The following is a 22961-nucleotide window of genomic DNA, read 5'->3' on the forward strand; positions in this document are numbered from 1 at the left end:
TGGACGTTTGAATGGACTGAAATGGATGGGGGAATTCAGGAATGAATGAATCACTGAATTAATAGATTGAATGTCTCCCCATCGATAGCGATCCTAGAAGACACAACCTTGGTATATTTCTGAGACTTAAAGGCACAGTCAGTGATTTGTGTGTCTGACAGAGTATGCCTCTAAAAGACGACCACAGGGACTTTGATTTTAGTGTCACAACTCTGTGTGTGTGTGTGTGTGTATGTCTTGTGGGTGTGTGTGTGTCCCACAGAGTATGCCTCTAAAGACGACCACAGGGACTTTGCAGGGGAGCTGGAAGTGCTGTGTAAACTGGGCCACCACCCCAACATCATCAATCTACTGGGGGCCTGTGAACACAGAGGTAATATAACAATAATGTTGTTATGATGAACACAGAGGTACAATACAAACATCTCTCAGATGGGTTTTACTGGGCTGTTGATCAGATGGGTTTTTACTGTTGATCAGATGGGTTTTAGTGGGCTGTTGATCAGATGGGTTTTACTGTTGATCAGATGGGTTTTACTGTTGATCAGATGGGTTTTGCTGTTGATCAGATGGGTTTTTACTGTTGATCAGATGGGTTTTTACTGTTGATCAGATGGGTTTTTACTGTTGATCAGATGGGTTTTAGTGGGCTGTTGATCAGATGGGTTTTATTGTTGATCAGATGGGTTTTGCTGTTGATCAGATGGGTTTTACTGTTGATCAGATGGGTTTTGCTGTTGATCAGATGGGTTTTTACTGTTGATCAGATGGGTTTTGCTGTTGATCAGATGGGTTTTTACTGTTGATCAGATGGGTTTTTACTGTTGATCAGATGGGTTTTGCTGTTGATCAGATGGGTTTTACTGTTGATCAGATGGGTTTTGCTGTTGATCAGATGGGTTTTTACTGTTGATCAGATGGGTTTTTACTGTTGATCAGATGGGTTTTACTGTTGATCAGATGGGTTTTAGTGGGCTGTTGATCAGATGGGTTTTTACTGTTGATCAGATGGGTTTTTACTGTTGATCAGATGGGTTTTTACTGTTGATCAGATGGGTTTTACTGTTGATCAGATGGGTTTTACTGTTGATCAGATGGGTTTTTACTGGGCTGTTGGTCAGATGGGTTTTACTGGGCTGTTGATCAGATGGGTTTTACTGTTGAGCAGATGGGTTTTACTGTTGATCAGATGGGTTTTACTGTTGATCAGATGGGTTTTTACTGTTGATCAGATGGGTTTTTACTGTTGATCAGATGGGTTTTAGTGGGCTGTTGATCAGATGGGTTTTACTGGGCTGTTGATCAGATGGGTTTTACTGTTGAGCAGATGGGTTTTACTGGGCTGTTGATCAGATGGGTTTTACTGGGCTGTTGATCAGATGGGTTTTACTGGGCTGTTGATCAGATGGGTTTTACTGTTGAGCAGATGGGTTTTACTGTTGATCAGATGGGTTTTTACTATTGATCAGATGGGTTTTAGTGGGCTGTTGATCAGATGGGTTTTACTGGGCTGTTGATCAGATGGGTTTTACTGTTGAGCAGATGGGTTTTACTGTTGATCAGATGGGTTTTACTGGGCTGTTGATCAGATGGGTTTTTACTGTTGATCAGATGGGTTTTACTGGGCTGTTGATCAGATGGGTTTTACTGTTGATCAGATGGGTTTTTACTGTTGATCAGATGGGTTTTACTGTTGAGCAGATGGGTTTTACTGTTGATCAGATGGGTTTTACTGGGCTGTTGATCAGATGGGTTTTTACTGTTGATCAGATGGGTTTTACTGTTGATCAGATGGGTTTTTACTGTTGATCAGATGGTGTTTACTGTTGAGCAGATGGGTTTTACTGTTGATCAGATGGGTTTTACTGGGCTGTTGATCAGATGGGTTTTACTGTTGAGCAGATGGGTTTTACTGTTGATCAGATGGGTTTTACTGGGCTGTTGATCAGATGGGTTTTACTGTTGAGCAGATGGGTTTTACTGTTGATCAGATGGGTTTTACTGGGCTGTTGATCAGATGGGTTTTTACTGTTGATCAGATGGGTTTTACTGTTGATCAGATAGGTTTTGCTGTTGATCAGATGGGTTTTGCTGTTGATCAGATGGGTTTTTACTGTTGATCAGATGGGTTTTTACTGTTGATCAGATGGGTTTTACTGTTGATCAGATGGGTTTTGCTGTTGATCAGATGGGTTTTTACTGTTGATCAGATGGGTTTTTACTGTTGATCAGATGGGTTTTGCTGTTGATCAGATGGGTTTTACTGTTGATCAGATGGGTTTTGCTGTTGATCAGATGGGTTTTTACTGTTGATCAGATGGGTTTTTACTGTTGATCAGATGGGTTTTACTGTTGATCAGATGGGTTTTAGTGGGCTGTTGATCAGATGGGTTTTTACTGTTGATCAGATGGGTTTTTACTGTTGATCAGATGGGTTTTTACTGTTGATCAGATGGGTTTTACTGTTGATCAGATGGGTTTTACTGTTGATCAGATGGGTTTTTACTGGGCTGTTGATCAGATGGGTTTTACTGGGCTGTTGATCAGATGGGTTTTACTGTTGAGCAGATGGGTTTTACTGTTGATCAGATGGGTTTTACTGTTGATCAGATGGGTTTTTACTGTTGATCAGATGGGTTTTTACTGTTGATCAGATGGGTTTTAGTGGGCTGTTGATCAGATGGGTTTTACTGGGCTGTTGATCAGATGGGTTTTACTGTTGAGCAGATGGGTTTTACTGGGCTGTTGATCAGATGGGTTTTACTGGGCTGTTGATCAGATGGGTTTTACTGGGCTGTTGATCAGATGGGTTTTACTGTTGAGCAGATGGGTTTTACTGTTGATCAGATGGGTTTTTACTATTGATCAGATGGGTTTTAGTGGGCTGTTGATCAGATGGGTTTTACTGTTGAGCAGATGGGTTTTACTGTTGATCAGATGGGTTTTACTGGGCTGTTGATCAGATGGGTTTTTACTGTTGATCAGATGGGTTTTACTGGGCTGTTGATCAGATGGGTTTTACTGTTGATCAGATGGGTTTTTACTGTTGATCAGATGGGTTTTACTGTTGAGCAGATGGGTTTTACTGTTGATCAGATGGGTTTTACTGGGCTGTTGATCAGATGGGTTTTTACTGTTGATCAGATGGGTTTTACTGTTGATCAGATGGGTTTTTACTGTTGATCAGATGGTGTTTACTGTTGAGCAGATGGGTTTTACTGTTGATCAGATGGGTTTTACTGGGCTGTTGATCAGATGGGTTTTACTGTTGAGCAGATGGGTTTTACTGTTGATCAGATGGGTTTTACTGGGCAGTTGATCAGATGGGTTTTACTGTTGAGCAGATGGGTTTTACTGTTGATCAGATGGGTTTTACTGGGCTGTTGATCAGATGGGTTTTTACTGTTGATCAGATGGGTTTTACTGTTGATCAGATAGGTTTTGCTGTTGATCAGATGGGTTTTGCTGTTGATCAGATGGGTTTTTACTGTTGATCAGATGGGTTTTACTGTTGATCAGATGGGTTTTACTGTTGATCAGATAGGTTTTGCTATTGATCAGATGGGTTTTGCTGTTGATCAGATGGGTTTTTACTGTTGATCAGATGGGTTTTTACTGTTGATCAGATGGGTTTTTACTGTTGATCAGATGGGTTTTACTGTTGATCAGATGGGTTTTACTGTTGATCAGATGGGTTTTTACTGTTGATCAGATGGGTTTTTACTGTTGATCAGATGGGTTTTACTGTTGATCAGATGGGTTTTTACTGTTGATCAGATGGGTTTTACTGTTGATCAGATGGGTTTTACTGTTGATCAGATGGGTTTTTACTGTTGATCAGATGGGTTTTTACTGTTGATCAGATGGGTTTTACTGTTGATCAGATGGGTTTTGCTGTTGATCAGATGGTGTTTACTGTTGATCAGATGGGTTTTTACTGTTGATCAGATGGGTTTTTACTGTTGATCAGATGGGTTTTTACTGTTGATCAGATGGGTTTTGCTGTTGATCAGATGGTGTTTACTGTTGATCAGATGGGTTTTTACTGTTGATCAGATGGTGTTTACTGTTGATCAGATGGGTTTTTACTGTTGATCAGATGGGTTTTGCTGTTGATCAGATGGTGTTTACTGTTGATCAGATGGGTTTTTACTGTTGATCAGATGGGTTTTACTGTTGATCAGATGGGTTTTTACTGTTGATCAGATGGGTTTTACTGTTGATCAGATGGGTTTTACTGTTGATCAGATGGGTTTTTACTGTTGATCAGATGGTTTTTACTGTTGATCAGATGGGTTTTTACTGTTGATCAGATGGGTTTTACTGTTGATCAGATGGGTTTTACTGTTGATCAGATGGGTTTTACTGTTGATCAGATGGGTTTTGCTGTTGATCAGATGGGTTTTACTGTTGATCAGATGGGTTTTTACTGTTGATCAGATGGGTTTTTACTGTTGATCAGATGGGTTTTACTGGGCTGTTGATCAGATGGGTTTTACTGTTGATCAGATGGGTTTTTACTGTTGATCAGATGGGTTTTACTGTTGATCAGATGGGTTTTAGTGTTGATCAGATGGGTTTTACTGTTGATCAGATGGGTTTTACTGTTGATCAGATGGGTTTTACTGTTGATCAGATGGGTTTTTACTGTTGATCAGATGGGTTTTACTGGGCTGTTGATCAGATGGGTTTTACTGTTGATCAGATGGGTTTTGCTGTTGATCAGCTGGGTTTTACTGTTGAGCAGATGGGTTTGGCTGTTGATCAGATGGGTTTTACTGTTGATCAGATGGGTTTTACTGATGATCTGATGGGTTTTACTGATGATCAGATGGGTTTTACTGTTGATCAAATGGGTTTGACTGTTGATCAGATGGGTTTTACTGGGCTGTTGATCAGATGGGTTTTACTGGGCTGTTGATCAGATGGGTTTTACTGTTGATCAGATGGGGTTTACTGTTGATCTGATGGGTTTTACTGTTGATCAGATGGGTTTTGCTGTTGATCAGCTGGGTTTTACTGTTGAGCAGATGGGTTTGGCTGTTGATCAGATGGGTTTTACTGTTGATCAGATGGGTTTTACTGTTGATCAGATGGGTTTTACTGTTGATCAGATGGGTTTTTGCTGGGCTGTTGATCAGATGGGTTTTACTGTTGAGCAGATGGGTTTTACTGTTGATCAGATGGGTTTTGCTGTTGATCAGATGGGTTTTACTGTTGATCAGATGGGTTCGACTGTTGATCAGATGGGTTTTACTGTTGATCAGATGGGTTTTTACTGTTGATCAGATGGGTTTTTACTGTTGATCAGATGGGTTTTTACTGTTGATCAGATGGGTTTTACTGTTGATCAGATGGGTTTTACTGTTGATCAGATGGGTTTTGCTGTTGATCAGATGGGTTTTTACTGTTGATCAGATGGGTTTTACTGTTGATCAGATGGGTTTTACTGTTGATCAGATGGGTTTTACTGTTGATCAGATGGGTTTTACTGTTGATCAGATGGGTTTTTACTGTTGATCAGATGGGTTTTTACTGTTGATCAGATGGGTTTTACTGTTGATCAGATGGGTGTTTACTGTTGATCAGATGGGTTTTACTGTTGATCAGATGGGTTTTGCTGTTGATCAGATGGGTTTTCCTGTTGATCAGATGGGTTCGACTGTTGATCAGATGGGTTTTACTGTTGATCAGATGGGTTTTTACTGTTGATCAGATGGGTTTTTACTGTTGATCAGATGGGTTTTTACTGTTGATCAGATGGGTTTTACTGTTGATCAGATGGGTTTTACTGTTGATCAGATGGGTTTTTACTGTTGATCAGATGGGTTTTTACTGTTGATCAGATGGGTTTTACTGTGGTTCAGATGGGGTTTACTGTTGATCAGATGGGTTTTACTGTTGATCAGATGGGTTTTACTGTTGATCAGATGGGTTTTACTGTTGATCAGATGGGTTTTACTGTTGATCAGATGGGTTTTTGCTGGGCTGTTGATCAGATGGGTTTTACTGTTGATCAGATGGGTTTTGCTGTTGATCAGATGGGTTTTACTGTTGATCAGATGGGTTTTACTGTTGATCAGATGGGTTTTACTGTTGATCAGATGGGTTTTTACTGTTGATCAGATGGGTTTTTACTGTTGATCAGATGGGTTTTACTGTTGATCAGATGGGTGTTTACTGTTGATCAGATGGGTTTTACTGTTGATCAGATGGGTTTTGCTGTTGATCAGATGGGTTTTCCTGTTGATCAGATGGGTTTGACTGTTGATCAGATGGGTTCGACTGTTGATCAGATGGGTTTTACTGTTGATCAGATGGGTTTTTACTGTTGATCAGATGGGTTTTTACTGTTGATCAGATGGGTTTGACTGTTGATCAGATGGGTTTGACTGTTGATCAGATGGGTTTTTACTGTTGATCAGATGGGTTTGCTGTTGATCAGATGGGTTTTACTGTTGATCAGATGGGTTTTGCTGTTGATCAGATGGTGTTTACTGTTGATCAGATGGGTTTTACTGTTGATCAGATGGTGTTTACTGTTGATCAGATGGATTTTACTGTTGATCAGATGGGTTTTTACTGTTGATCAGATGGGTTTTACTGTTGATCAGATGGGTTTTGCTGTTGATCAGTTGGGTTTTACTGTTGATCAGATGGGTGTTTACTGTTGATCAGATGGGTTTTACTGTTGATCAGATGGGTTTTGCTGTTGATCAGATGGGTTTGACTGTTGATCAGATGGGTTTGACTGTTGATCAGATGGGTTTTACTGTTGATCAGATGGGTTTTTACTGTTGATCAGATGGGTTTTGCTGTTGATCAGATGGGTTTTACTGTTGATCAGATGGGTTTTTGCTGGGCTGTTGATCAGATTGGTTTGGCTGTTGATCAGATAGGTTTTACTGTTGATCAGATGGGTTTTACTGTTGATCAGATGGGTTTTGCTGTTGATCAGATGGGTTTGAATTTTATCAGATGGGTTTTACTGTTGATCAGATGGGTTTTGTTGTTGATCAGATGGGTTTTACTGTTGATCAGATGGGTTTTACTGTTGATCAGATGGGTTTTTACTGTTGATCAGATGGGTTTTGCTGTTGATCAGATGGGTTTTACTGTTGATCAGATGGGTTTGACTTTTATCAGATGGGTTTTACTGTTGATCAGATGGGTTTTGTTGTTGATCAGATGGGGTTTACTGTTGATCAGATGGGTTTTGCTGTTGATCAGCTGGGTTTTGCTGTTGATCAGATGGGTTTTACTGTTGATCAGATGGGTTTGACTGTTGATCAGATGGGTTTTTACTGTTGATCAGATGGGTTTGACTGTTGATCAGATGGGTTTTGCTGTTGATCAGATGGGTTTTACTGTTGATCAGATGGGTTTTACTGTTGATCAGATGGGTTTGACTGTTGATCAGATGGGTTTTTACTGTTGATCAGATGGGTTTTTCTGTTGATCAGATGGGTTTTACTGTTGATCAGATGGGTTTGACTGTTGATCAGATGGGTTTTTACTGTTGATCAGATGGGTTTTACTGTTGATCAGATGGGTTTTTACTGTTGATCAGATGGGTTTTTACTACTGATCAGATGGGTTTTTACTGTTGATCAGATGGGTTTTACTGTTGATCAGATGGGTTTTTACTATTGATCAGATGGGTTTTACTGTTGATCAGATGGGTTTTGCTGTTGATCAGATGGGTTTTGCTGTTGATCAGATGGGTTTTACTGTTGATCAGATGGGGTTTACTGTTGATCAGATGGGGTTTACTGTTGATCAGATGGGTTTTACTGTTGATCAGATGGGGTTTAATGTTGATCAGATGGGTTTTTACTGTTGATCAGATGGGTTTGACTTTTATCAGATGGGTTTTACTGTTGATCAGATGGGTTTTTACTGTTGATCAGATGGGTTTTTACTGTTGATCAGATGGGTTTGACTGTTGATCAGATGGGTTTTTACTGTTGATCAGATGGGTTTGACTTTTATCAGATGGGTTTTACTGTTGATCAGATAGGTTTTACTGTTGATCAGATGGGTTTTTACTGTTGATCAGATGGGGTTTACTGTTGATCAGATGGGTTTTACTGTTGATCAGATGGGGTTTACTGTTGATCAGATGGGTTTTTACTGTTGATCAGATGGGTTTGACTTTTATCAGATGGGTTTTACTGTTGATCAGATGGGTTTTTACTGTTGATCAGATGGGTTTTTACTGTTGATCAGATGGGTTTGACTGTTGATCAGATGGGTTTTTACTGTTGATCAGATGGGTTTGACTTTTATCAGATGGGTTTTACTGTTGATCAGATGGGTTTGACTTTTATCAGATGGGTTTTACTGTTGATCAGATGGGTTTTTACTGTTGATCTGATGGGTTTTATTGTTGATCAGATGGGTTTTAGTGGGCTGTTGATCAGATGGGTTTTGTTGTTGATCAGATGGGGTTTACTGTTGATCAGATGGGTTTTTGCTGGGCTGTTGATCAGATGGGTTTTACTGTTGATCAGATGGGTTTTGCTGTTGATCAGATGGGTTTTGCTGTTGATCAGATGGGTTTTACTGTTGATCAGATGGGTTTTACTGTTGATCAGATGGGTTTTTACTGTTGATCAGATGGGTGTTTACTGTTGATCAGATGGGTTTTAACTGTTGATCAGATGGGTTTTAGTGGGCTGTTGATCAGATGGGTTTTGCTGTTGATCAGATGGGTTTTAACTGTTGATCAGATGGGTTTTACTGTTGATCAGATGGGTTTTTACTGTTGATCAGATGGGTTTTACTGTTGATCAGATGGGTTTTACTGTTGATCAGATGGGATTTTACTGTTGATCAGATGGGTTTTACTGTTGATCAGATGGGTTTTAGTGTTGATCAGATGGGTTTTACTGTTGATCAGATGGGTTTTACTGTTGATCAGATGGGTTTTACTGTTGATCAGATGGGTTTTTACTGTTGATCAGATGGGTTTTACTGTTGATCAGATGGGTTTTGCTGTTGATCAGATGGGTTTTACTGTTGATCAGATGGGTTTTTACTGTTGATCAGATGGGTTTTACTGTTGATCAGATGGGTTTTAGTGTTTATCAGATGGGTTTTACTGTTGATCAGATGGGTTTTACTGTTGATCAGATGGGTTTTCCTGTTGATCAGATGGGTTTGACTGTTGATCAGATGGTTTTTACTGTTGATCAGATGGGTTTTTACTGTTGATCAGATGGGTTTTTACTGTTGATCAGATGGGTTTTACTGTTGATCAGATGGGTTTTACTGTTGATCAGATGGGTTTTACTGTTGATCAGATGGGTTTTACTGTTGATCAGATGGGTTTTACTGTTGATCAGATGGGTTTTTACTGTTGATCAGATGGGTTTTACTGTTGATCAGATGGGTTTTACTGTTGATCAGATGGGTTTTTACTGTTGATCAGATGGGTTTTACTGTTGATCAGATGGGTTTTAGTGGGCTGTTGATCAGATGGGTTTTACTGTTGATCAGATGGGTTTTACTGTTGATCAGATGGGTTTTGCTGTTGATCAGATGGGTTTTACTGTTGATCAGATGGGTTTTACTGTTGATCAGATGGGTTTTACTTTTGATCAGATGGGTTTTGCTGTTGATCAGATGGGTTTTACTGTTGATCAGATGGGTTTTTACTGTTGATCAGATGGGTTTTTACTGTTGATCAGATGGGTTTTACTGTTGATCAGATGGGTTTTACTGTTGATCAGATGGGTTTTGCTGTTGATCAGATGGGTTTTACTGTTGATCAGATGGGTTTTACTGTTGATCAGATGGGTTTTTACTGTTGATCAGATGGGTTTTACTGTTGATCAGATGGGTTTTACTGTTGATCAGATGGGTTTTAACTGTTGATCAGATGGGTTTTACTGTTGATCAGATGGGTTTTACTGTTGATCAGATGGGTTTTACTGTTGATCAGATGGGTTTTGCTGTTGATCAGATGGGTTTTACTGTTGATCAGATGGGTTTGACTGTTGATCAGATGGGTTTGACTGTTGATCAGATGGGTTTTGCTGTTGATCAGATGGTGTTTACTGTTGATCAGATGGGGTTTACTGTTGATCAGATGGGTTTTTACTGTTGATCAGATGGGTTTGACTGTTGATCAGATGGGTTTTACTGTTGATCAGATGGGTTTTACTGTTGATCAGATGGGTTTTTACTGTTGATCAGATGGGTTTTACTGTTGATCAGATGGGTTTTACTGTTGATCAGATGGGTTTTACTGTTGATCAGATGTGTTTTACTGTTGATCAGATGGGTTTTTACTGTTGATCAGATGGGGTTTACTGTTGATCAGATGGGTTTTACTGTTGATCAGATGGGTTTTACTGTTGATCAGATGGGTTTTAGTGGGCTGTTGCATGTCCCGTGGTAATACTATTAGAAGAGGAATAATGGAGGTCAATCATTCCATTTAAAAGACAAAGTGACAGTCAAACAGATGACAGAAATACCCGCCTCTCATCAGGGTATATGTACCTAATGTTACCCACCTCTCTCTGTTACTTCTCATCAGGGTATATGTACCTAATGTTACCCACCTCTCTCTGTTACCTCTCATCAGGGTATATGTACCTAATGTTACCCACCTCTCTCTGTTACCTCTCATCAGGGTATATGTACCTAATGTTACCCACCTCTCTCTGTTACCTCTCATCAGGGTATATGTACCTAATGTTACCCACCTCTCTCTGTTACCTCTCATCAGGGTATATGTACCTAATGTTACCCACCTCTCTCTGTTACCTCTCATCAGGGTATATGTACCTAATGTTACCCACCTCTCTCTGTTACCTCTCATCAGGGTATATGTACCTAATGTTACCCACCTCTCTCTGTTACCTCTCATCAGGGTATCTGTACCTAATGTTACCCACCTCTCTCTGTTACCTCTCATCAGGGTATATGTACCTAATGTTACCCACCTCTCTCTGTTACCTCTCATCAGGGTATATGTACCTAATGTTACCCACCTCTCTCTGTTACCTCTCATCAGGGTATATGTACCTAATGTTACCCACCTCTCTCTGTTACCTCTCATCAGGGTATATGTACCTAATGTTACCCACCTCTCTCTGTTACCTCTCATCAGGGTATATGTACCTAATGTTACCCACCTCTCTCTGTTACCTCTCATCAGGGTATATGTACCTAATATTACCCACCTCTCTCTGTTACCTCTCATCAGGGTATATGTACCTAATGTTACCCACCTCTCTCTGTTACCTCTCATCAGGGTATATGTACCTAATGTTACCCACCTCTCTCTGTTACCTCTCATCAGGGTATATGTACCTAATGTTACCCACCTCTCTCTGTTACCTCTCATCAGGGTATATGTACCTAATGTTACCCACCTCTCTCTGTTACCTCTCATCAGGGTATATGTACCTAATGTTACCCACCTCTCTCTGTTACCTCTCATCAGGGTATCTGTACCTAATGTTACCCACCTCTCTCTGTTACCTCTCATCAGGGTATATGTACCTAATGTTACCCACCTCTCTCTGTTACCTCTCATCAGGGTATATGTACCTAATGTTACCCACCTCTCTCTGTTACCTCTCATCAGGGTATATGTACCTAATGTTACCCACCTCTCTGTTACCTCTCATCAGGGTATATGTACCTAATGTTACCCACCTCTCTCTGTTACCTCTCATCAGGGTATATGTACCTAATGTTACCCACCTCTCTCTGTTACCTCTCATCAGGGTATATGCACCTAATGTTACCCACCTCTCTCTGTTACCTCTCATCAGGGTATATGTACCTAATGTTACCCACCTCTCTCTGTTACCTCTCATCAGGGTATATGTACCTAATGTTACCCACCTCTCTCTGTTACCTCTCATCAGGGTATATGTACCTAATGTTACCCACCTCTCTCTGTTACCTCTCATCAGGGTATATGTACCTAATGTTACCCACCTCTCTCTGTTACCTCTCATCAGGGTATATGTACCTAATGTTACCCACCTCTCTCTGTTACCTCTCATCAGGGTATATGTACCTAATGTTACCCACCTCTCTCTGTTACCTCTCATCAGGGTATATGTACCTAATGTTACCCACCTCTCTCTGTTACCTCTCATCAGGGTATCTGTACCTAATGTTACCCACCTCTCTCTGTTACCTCTCATCAGGGTATCTGTACCTAATGTTACCCACCTCTCTCTGTTACCTCTCATCAGGGTATCTGTACCTAATGTTACCCACCTCTCTCTGTTACCTCTCATCAGGGTATATGTACCTAATGTTACCCACCTCTCTCTGTTACCTCTCATCAGGGTATCTGTACCTAATGTTACCCACCTCTCTCTGTTACCTCTCATCAGGGTATATGTACCTAATGTTACCCACCTCTCTCTGTTACCTCTCATCAGGGTATCTGTACCTGACCATAGAGTCCCCCCCCCCTCAAGGCAAGCTGATATAATGTTACCCACCTCTCTCTGTTACCTCTCATCAGGGTATCTGTACCTGACCATAGAGTCCCCCCCCCTCTTGGACAGGGTATCTCTAACTAGCCATAGAGTAAAGTTATATATAATATTATTAACCAGGTTTTTCTACCATGTCTCCAGGTTACCTGTACCTGGCCATAGAGTTCGCCCCTCACGGTAACCTGTTGGACTTCCTGAGGAAGAGCAGAGTGTTGGAGACTGACCCGGCCTTCGCTATCGCCAACAGCACCGCCTCCACCCTCACCTCACAACAGCTGCTCCACTTTGCTGCCGATGTGGCCCGAGGCATGGACTACCTGGCTCAGAAACAGGTCAGTACTGAAGATGTGGCCCGGGGCGTGGACTACCTGGCTCAGAAACAGGTCAGTACTGAAGATGTGGCCCGAGGCGTGGACTACCTGGCTTAGAAACAGGTCAGTACTGAAGATGTGGCCCGAGGCGTGGACCACCTGGCTTAGAAACAGGTCAGTACTGAAGATGTGGACTGAGGCGTGGACTACCTGGCTTAGAAACAGGTCAGTACTGAAGATGTGGACCGAGGCGTGGACTACCTGGCTCAGAAACAGGTCAGTACTGAAGATGTGGCCCGAGGCATGGACTACCTGGCTCAGAAACAGGTCAGTACTGAAGATGTGGACTGAGGCGTGGACTACCTGGCTCAGAAACAGGTCAGTACTGAAGATGTGGCCCGAGGCATGGACTACCTGGCTCAGAAACAGGTCAGTACTGAAGATGTGGCCCGAGGCGTGGACTACCTGGCTCAGAAACAGGTCAGTACTGAAGATGTGGCCCGGGGCATGGACTACCTGGCTCAGAAACAGGTCAGTACTGAAGATGTGGCCCAAGGTATAGACCAAACTGGTATGTGACCAGGCTAGGTACAGCCCAAACTGATCTGGGACCAGGCTAGGTACAGCCCAGACTATTCTGGGACCAGGCTAGGTACAGCCCAAACTAATCTGGGACCAGGCTAGGTACAGCCCAAACTGACCTGGGACCAGGCTAGGTACAGCCCAAACTGATCTGGGACCAGGCTAGGTACAGCCCAAACTAATCTGGGACCAGGCTAGGTACAGCCCAAACTGACCTGGGACCAGGCTAGGTACAGCCCAAACTGATCTGGGACCAGGCTAGGTACAGCCCAAACTAATCTGGGACCAGGCTAGGTACAGCCCAAACTGACCTGGGACCAGGCTAGGAACAGCCAAAACTGACCTGGGACCAGGCTAGGTACAGCCCAAACTAATCTGGGACCAGGTTAGATACAGCCCAAACTGACCTGGGACCAGGTTAGGTACATTCCAAACTAATCTGGGACCAGGCTAGGTACAGCCCAAACTGATCTGGGACCAGGCTAGGAACAGCCCAAACTGATCTGGGACCAGGCTAGGAACAGCCCAAACTGATCTGGGACCAGGCTAGGAACAGCCCAAACTGATCTGGGACCAGGCTAGGAACAGCCCAAACTGATCTGGGACCCAGCTAGGTACAGCCCAAACTGATCTGGGACCAGGCTAGGAACAGCCCAAACTGATCTGGGACCAGGCTAGGTCAGTGCCTTTTTTTATGTTTCAGATCCCAGAGACAAGAGAGTGTGCTTTTAGTCATAAAATCCCATTAACGTTGCACATACTGTGGGATTTATTCTTGTGAGTTGTATATTCTAATCAGATCTCTTGTGATTTCTAGTTCATCCACAGAGACCTGGCAGCCAGGAACATCCTGGTGGGAGACAACTTTGTGGCCAAGATAGCCGACTTTGGTCTGTCCAGAGGTCAGGAGGTCTATGTGAAGAAGACGATGGTAAGAGTCTCTGAAGCTGACAAATTTAATGTCAACGTAAATCACAAGGGTTTTATACTATGAAATCATATGATCCTCTCAGACCGCTGTGGTCACAAACAGAAGCCTATCTTTCAGTTGGGGAGAGGGACACGCCTGGGCTGCCCACTATCTTAGCTTTGGTTTAGTTTATTAATTCGACAATTAAAAAAAAAACAAGCACACATAAAACTTCAAATCTATACATGCACATGAATAAAACCATAGAGGATAACACACAATACAGTCTGGGACTTATTTCCATTGTTAAATCATGGAGGATAACACACAATACAGTCTGGGACTTATTTCCACTGTTAAATCATGGAGGATAATACACTATACAGTCTGGGACTTATTTCCATTGTTAAATCATGGAGGATAACACACTATACAGTCTGGGACTTATTTCCATTGTTAAATCATGGAGGATAACACAAAATACAGTCTGGAACTTATTTCCATTGTGGTCCTCTTGAGACAAGATGGCTGGACAAGATGGAACACAGTATGGCAGTGAAATAATAAAACAAAAACAGAGAAGAAGAACATCTATCTCATCAAAAACAGAGAAGAAGAACATCTCTCTCATCAAAAACAGAGAAGAAGAACATCTATCTCATCAAAAACAGAGAAGAAGAACATCTATCTCATCAAAAACAGAGAAGAAGAACATCTATCTCATCAAAAACAGAGAAGAAGAACATCTATCTGATCAAAAACAGAGAAGAAGAACATCTATCTCATCAAAAACAGAGAAGAAGAACATCTCTCTCATCAAAAACAGAGAAGAAGAACATCTATCTCATCAAAAACAGAGAAGAAGAACATCTCTCTCATCAAAAACAGAGAAGAAGAACATCTATCTCATCAAAAACAGAGAAGAAGAACATCTATCTCATCAAAAACAGAGAAGAAGAACATCTATCTCATCAAAAACAGAGAAGAAGAACATCTATCTCATCAAAAACAGAGAAGAAGAACATCTATCTCATCAAAAACAGAGAAGAAGAACATCTATCTCATCAAAAACAGAGAAGAAGAACATCTATCTCATCAAAAACAGAGAAGAAGAACATCTATCTCATCAAAAACAGAGAAGAAGAACATCTATCTCCTCATTCCAGCTACATCATAGGGGTTATTCAAATGGGCACAGAGGACATCAAACATATTTTTACTTTATTAAAATTATTATTATTATTAATTATTATTACTTTATTACTTTATTGGTGCTAAAACTTTGTTGACAAAGACGTGTTTACTGTGTGTGACTCACAGGGACGGTTACCTGTCAGGTGGATGGCCATAGAATCACTGAACTACAGTGTCTACACCACCAACAGTGACGTGTGAGTACTGCATCTTTCATCTATTTTTTTTTAATGGGAATGTAATGTTCTAGAAGTGTCCAGACACCTTTTTTTTGTGATTTCCCTAGTTTTTGTGAAAATTACCCTAAACAGCAAATCACTTCCTCATACTCGTTGCGTATTATGGGGGGCCCTGAAAAATCATGAATAAAGGCTCCCAAAAACCTCCTTTTAGTAACGGCAAAGCTCTCAGAACAGTGATGCAGGTATTCGTTAAGCTGTTTCATACTGAATACATTAAGCTGTTTCATACTGAATACGTTAAGCTGTTTCATACTGAATACGTTAAGCTGTTTCATACTGAATACGTTAAGCTGTTTCATACTGAATACGTTAAGCTGTTTCATACTGAATACGTTAAGCTGTTTCATACTGAATACGTTAAGCTGTTTCATACTGAATACATTAAGCTGTTTCATACTGAATACGTTAAGCTGTTTCATACTGAATACGTTAAGCTGTTTCATACTGAATACGTTAAGCTGTTTCATACTGAATACGTTAAGCTGTTTCATACTGAATACATTAAGCTGTTTCATACTGAATACGTTAAGCTGTTTCATACTGAATACGTTAAGCTGTTTCATACCGAATACGTTAAGCTGTTTCATACTGAATACGTTAAGCTGTTTCATACTGAATACGTTAAGCTGTTTCATACTGAATACGTTAAGCTGTTTCATACTGAATACATTAAGCTGTTTCATACCGAATACGTTAAGCTGTTTCATACTGAATACGTTAAGCTGTTTCATACCGAATACGTTAAGCTGTTTCATACTGAATACGTTAAGCTGTTTCATACTGAATACGTTAAGCTGTTTCATACTGAATACGTTAAGCTGTTTCATACTGAATACGTTAAGCTGTTTCATACCGAATACGTTAAGCTGTTTCATACTGAATACGTTAAGCTGTTTCATACTGAATACATTAAGCTGTTTCATACTGAATACGTTAAGCTGTTTCATACCGAATACGTTAAGCTGTTTCATACTGAATACATTAAACTGTTTCATACTGAATACGTTAAGCTGTTTCATACTGAATACGTTAAGCTGTTTCATACTGAATACGTTAAGCTGTTTCATACTGAATACGTCAAGCTGTTTCATACCGAATACGTTAAGCTGTTTCATACTGAATACGTTAAGCTGTTTCATACTGAATACGTTAAGCTGTTTCATACTGAATACGTTAAACTGTTTCATACTGAATACGTTAAGCCGTTTCATACCGAATACGTTAAGCTGTTTCATACCGAATACGTTAAGCTGTTTCATACTGAATACGTTAAGCTGTTTCATACCGAATACGTTAAGCTGTTTCATACCGAATACGTTAAGCTGTTTCATACCGAATACGTTAAGCTGTTTCATACCGAATACGTTAAGCTGTTTCATACCGAATACGTTAAGCTGTTTCATACCGAATACGTTAAGCTGTTTCATACCGAATACGTTAAGCTGTTTCATACCGAATACGTTAAGCTGTTTCATACCGAATACGTTAAGCTGTTTCATACCGAATACGTTAAGCTGTTTCATACCGAATACGTTAAGCTGTTTCATACTGAATACGTTAAGCTGTTTCATACTGAATACGTTAAGCTGTTTCATACCGAATACGTTAAGCTGTTTCATACTGAATACGTTAAGCTGTTTCATACCGAATACGTTAAGCTGTTTCATACCGAATACGTTAAGCTGTTTCATACTGAATACGTTAAACTGTTTCATACTGAATACGTTAAGCTGTTTCATACTGAATACGTTAAACTGTTTCATACTGAATACGTTAAGCTGTTTCATACTGAATACGTTAAGCTGTTTCATACTGAATACGTTAAGCTGTTTCATACTGAATACGTTAAGCTGTTTCATACTGAATACGTTAAGCTGTTTCATACCGAATACATTAAGCTGTTTCATACCGAATACGTTAAGCTGTTTCATACTGAATACATTAAGCTGTTTCATACTGAATACGTTAAGCTGTTTCATACCGAATACGTTAAGCTGTTTCATACTGAATACGTTAAGCTGTTTCATACTGAATACGTTAAGCTGTTTCATACTGAATACGTTAAGCTGTTTCATACCGAATACGTTAAGCTGTTTCATACTGAATACGTTAAGCTGTTTCATACTGAATACGTTAAGCTGTTTCATACCGAATACGTTAAGCTGTTTCATACTGAATACGTTAAGCTGTTTCATACTGAATACGTTAAGCTGTTTCATACTGAATACGTTAAGCTGTTTCATACTGAATACGTTAAGCTGTTTCATACTGAATACGTTAAGCTGTTTCATACTGAATACGTTAAGCTGTTTCATACTGAATACGTTAAGCTGTTTCATACCGAATACGTTAAGCTGTTTCATACTGAATACGTTAAGCTGTTTCATACCGAATACGTTAAGCTGTTTCATACTGAATACGTTAAGCTGTTTCATACTGAATACGTTAAGCTGTTTCATACCGAATACGTTAAGCTGTTTCATACCGAATACGTTAAGCTGTTTCATACTGAATACGTTAAGCTGTTTCATACTGAATACGTTAAGCTGTTTCATACTGAATACGTTAAGCTGTTTCATACTGAATACGTTAAGCTGTTTCATACCGAATACGTTAAGCTGTTTCATACCGAATACGTTAAGCTGTTTCATACCGAATACGTTAAGCTGTTTCATACTGAATACGTTAAGCTGTTTCATACTGAATACGTTAAACTGTTTCATACTGAATACGTTAAGCTGTTTCATACTGAATACGTTAAGCTGTTTCATACTGAATACGTTAAGCTGTTTCATACTGAATACGTTAAGCTGTTTCATACTGAATACGTTAAGCTGTTTCATACTGAATACATTAAACTGTTTCATACTGAATACGTTAAGCTGTTTCATACTGAATACGTTAAGCTGTTTCATACCGAATACGTTAAGCTGTTTCATACTGAATACGTTAAGCTGTTTCATACCGAATACGTTAAGCTGTTTCATACTGAATACGTTAAGCTGTTTCATACCGAATACGTTAAGCTGTTTCATACCGAATACGTTAAGCTGTTTCATACTGAATACGTTAAACTGTTTCATACTGAATACGTTAAGCTGTTTCATACTGAATACGTTAAGCTGTTTCATACTGAATACGTTAAGCTGTTTCATACTGAATACATTAAGCTGTTTCATACTGAATACGTTAAGCTGTTTCATACTGAATACGTTAAGCTGTTTCATACTGAATACGTTAAGCTGTTTCATACTGAATACATTAAGCTGTTTCATACTGAATACGTTAAGCTGTTTCATACTGAATACGTTAAGCTGTTTCATACTGAATACGTTAAGCTGTTTCATACTGATCTTTATCAGCAACGTTATATTACAGCTCTAAAATACTCAAACTATCTAAACACGGGGAGTGACAACTGCAGAAAGAACTCTAAAATACATTTACACTGTATGGACTGACTGTGTACACAGATTTAATCTATATCACTTCTCTCTTCTCTCTCGTTCTTTCTTCTCTCTCTCCTCCCTCTCTCTCTTTCTTGTCTCTTCTCTCTCTCTTTTTTCTCTCTCTCTCTCTTTTCTCTCTCTCTTTCTTGTCTCTTCTCTCCTCCCCCTCTCTCTCTTTCTTGTCTCTTCTATCTTCTCTCTCTCTCTCTCTCTCTTTTCTTTCTCTCTCTCTCCAGATGGTCTTATGGTGTACTTCTCTGGGAGATCGTCAGTTTAGGTTTGTATTCAGGATAATTAGGTTTGTATCCAGGGTAATTAGGTTTGTATTCTGGGTAATTAGGTTTGTATCCAGGGTAATTAGGTTTGTATTCAGGGTAATTAGGTTTGTATTCAGGGTAATTAGGTTTGTATCCAGGGTAACAAGGTTTGTATCCAGGATAATTAGGTTTGTATTCAGGGTAATTAGGTTTGCATCCAGGATAATAATCTACAATATTGCCAATGGATTTGAAATGCAGCCTGATACGTCCAGTGTGTGCGTCTTATCATGGACAGTGTATTTTGTGTTGACCTGGTGTATCAGGAGGTACTCCGTACTGTGGGATGACGTGTGCAGAGCTGCATGAGAAACTCCCTCAGAGCTACCGGCTGGAGAAACCCCTCAACTGTGACGATGAGGTGTAAGTAGTCTGGAGATGTAGACATCAGAGAATATAGAGACATCAGAGAATATAGAGACATCAGAGAATATAGAGATCAGAGAATATAGAGACATCAGAGAATATAGAGACATCAGAGAATATAGAGACATCAGAGAATATAGAGACATCAGAGAATATAGAGATCAGAGAATATAGAGATCAGAGAGTATAGAGACATATAGACATCAGAGAATATAAGAAACATCAGAGAATATAGAGATCAGAGAATATAGAGACATCAGAGAATATAGAGACATCAGAGAATATAGAGACATCAGAGAATATAGAGACATCAGAGAATATAGAGATCAGAGAATATAGAGACATCAGAGAATATAGAGATCGGGGAATATAGAGACATCAGAGAATATAGAGATCAGAGAATATAGAGACATCAGAGAATATAGAGACATCAGAGAATATAGAGACATCAGAGAATATAGAGACATCAGAGAATATAGAGATCAGAGAATATAGAGACATCAGGGAATATAGAGATCAGAGACTATAGAGACATCAGAGAATATAGAGACATATATAGACATCAGAGAATATAGAGACACACAGAATGTAGAGATACAGAATATAGAGACATATAGAATATAGAGACACACAGAATATAGAGACATATAGAATATAGAGACACACAGAATACGCATGAAGGAAACAAGGAAATGATAAGGGTACAATTTTAAAAACATAAAAAATAAGTTCAAATCAGATTCAAGGTTATTTGCGGTATGTATTAAATCCATTTTCAACCCCTCTCCTGTGTTGTTGTCCAGGTATGACCTGATGGGTCAGTGCTGGAGGGAAAAGCCCTACGAGAGACCCTCGTTTCAACAGATACTGGTCTCCCTCAACAGGATGCTGGAGGAGAGGAAGGTAAAACACACTTTATTTTTTACTCATTCATCTACTCCGTCATTGGTAATACATTTTTTTAAAAACACATAGGACATTCAGCAGTAGGAAGTTCCAGTAAGAAGTCAGAAGTTCCAGTAGGAAGTTCCAGTAGGAAGTAGGAAGTTCCAGTAGGAAGTTACAGTAGGAAGTAGGAAGATACAGTAGGAGGTAGGAAGTTGAAGTAGGAAGTTACAGTAGGAAGTAGGAAGTTACAGTAGGAAGTAGGAAGTTCCAGTAGGAAGTTCCAGTAGGAAGTAGTAGCCACAACGTAGGTACAGGGTATGACAGTAGCCCATCACAAGCTTTCTCTATCAGTTCATTAAGTACAGAACACTATTTCTCTTCCTGTTGTTTCTAGACATATGTCAACACCAAGCTTTCTCTATCAGTTCATTAAGTACAGAACCCTATTTCTCTTCCTGTTGTTTCTAGACGTATGTCAACACCAAGCTTTCTCTATCAGTTCATTAAGTACAGAACCCTATTTCTCTTCCTGTTGTTTCTAGACGTATGTCAACACCAAGCTTTCTCTATCAGTTCATTAAGTACAGAACCCTAATTCTCTTCCTGCTGTGTCTAGACGTATGTCAACACCAAGCTTTCTCTATCAGTTAATTAAGTACAGAACACTATTTCACTTCCTGTTGTTTCTAGACGTATGTCAACACCACCCTGTATGAGAAGTTCACCTATGCCGGTATCGACTGCTCCGCAGAAGAAGCTGGATGACCTTGTGCTAAACCTAAAAACTACAGTGCAAGTATTCCACTACCACTGCGTTGTACGGAGAATTATAAAGTTACATGGTTTAAGAAATCCTCTTACAAGGGATTCACAGACTAGTATTTTGCACATATTGTGTATTCCAAGTTATGTGCTAACTTTTGTCCAATCATAAACTGACTTTCAAAACGCTAATCCTTGATGCTAAGTTGTTGTTTATGTTGTTGTTGATGATTCTTCTGTTTTGATGAACCGTCCACCCTATTCCCCCATACTGTATAGTGCACTACCTAGGGGCCCTGGTCAAAAGTAGTGCACTGGAAAGGGAATAGTGCCATTTGGGACACAGCCTATGCTAGTCGCTGGCTGACCGATAACAACAGTGTAACGGTTGACCTTACAGATGGAGTATCTTAATTTGAGCCAGTTTTCTACAGCTGGAAAATAATCCTGCAGCAACAGGAAATGTGAATTATTACACGGGTTATAATACATTTTTCATTAGGTGCAAATCAAGTCTGACATTTTAAAGTGGAAATTACAAAATGTAGAAGCCTTTTTAAACCTTGAATAATACACTACAAGTTTGCATTTTCTGCTGTGTAAGAAAATTCCCAACAACAAAAAAAAGGGATCAAATGAAGAACCTACATCTGTATAGTGTAACATACATGGCAGCCTGCTGTAATATCAGATGTAAATGTCTTTAAGAAACCATTACTTAGGAAGATGGTATCCTTAAAATGAATAAAACGTTTTGTGATTAAATTCTTATCTGTGATGTATGACTTGTGTGATATTATTTGTTTTTATGTTTCAAAGAGATGACTGCAACAAAGCACACCACCTAATAATCAAGCAGTACACTATGATTTCATGACACAAGTCAGTAATACTGGAGTTATTCTGTCCTTATTTCTATCCAGATAGTTCAGGATAGGTCAGTGGTCCTGGGTTGAGTGTCCAGTAGAAATCCAGTCTATATCTGGCTGTTACCGCCACGGTCTCCTCGCAGGGTCTACTGTCTGCTACAGGTCTGTTCCTAGTCTCTGGGTCACTCTATGGTCTGGGTCCACAGGTCTGTTCCTAGTCTCTGGTCCACAGGTCTGTTTCTAGTCTCTGGTCCACAGGTCTGTTCCTAGTCTCTGGTCCACAGGTCTGTTCCTAGTCTCTGGTCCACAGGGCTGTTCCTAGTCTCTGGTCCACAGGACTGTTCCTAGTCTCTGGTCCACAGGGCTGTTTCTGGTCCACAGGACTGTCACTAGTCTCTGGTCCACAGGGCTGTCCCTAGTCTCTGGTCCACAGGGCTGTCCCTAGTCTCTGGTCCACAGGGCTGTCCCTAGTCTCTGGTCCACAGGGCTGTCCCTAGTCTCTGGTCCACAGGGCTGTCTCTGGTCCACAGGGCTGTCACTAGTCTCTGGTCCACAGGGCTGTCCCTAGTCTCTGGTCCACAGGGCTGTCCCTAGT

General features: G+C 40.2%; 1 protein-coding gene across 4 annotated transcripts in view; it reads left to right on the top strand.

Moving 5' to 3' along the window:
- tek (TEK tyrosine kinase, endothelial) overlaps nucleotides 1-22275 on the top strand; it is a 74261-nt gene extending 51986 nt beyond the window's left edge. Inside the window, exons 19-26 of one of the 4 annotated variants that reach the window (XM_036936760.1) lie at nucleotides 263-373; nucleotides 12618-12808; nucleotides 14187-14300; nucleotides 15600-15670; nucleotides 19401-19441; nucleotides 19748-19844; nucleotides 20651-20750; nucleotides 21130-21520. In XM_036936760.1, the coding sequence (XP_036792655.1) occupies nucleotides 263-373; nucleotides 12618-12808; nucleotides 14187-14300; nucleotides 15600-15670; nucleotides 19401-19441; nucleotides 19748-19844; nucleotides 20651-20750; nucleotides 21130-21168 (764 nt within the window). In that variant the 3' untranslated portion in view covers nucleotides 21169-21520. The other 3 variants (XM_036936761.1, XM_036936759.1, XM_036936762.1) reach the window with 3 other exon arrangements.
- The last annotated feature ends 686 nt before the right edge of the window (nucleotides 22276-22961 follow it).

The sequence above is a fragment of the Oncorhynchus mykiss genome, chromosome 12 (assembly GCF_013265735.2).
Source record: "Oncorhynchus mykiss isolate Arlee chromosome 12, USDA_OmykA_1.1, whole genome shotgun sequence".
Classification (NCBI taxonomy): Eukaryota; Metazoa; Chordata; class Actinopteri; order Salmoniformes; family Salmonidae; genus Oncorhynchus; species Oncorhynchus mykiss.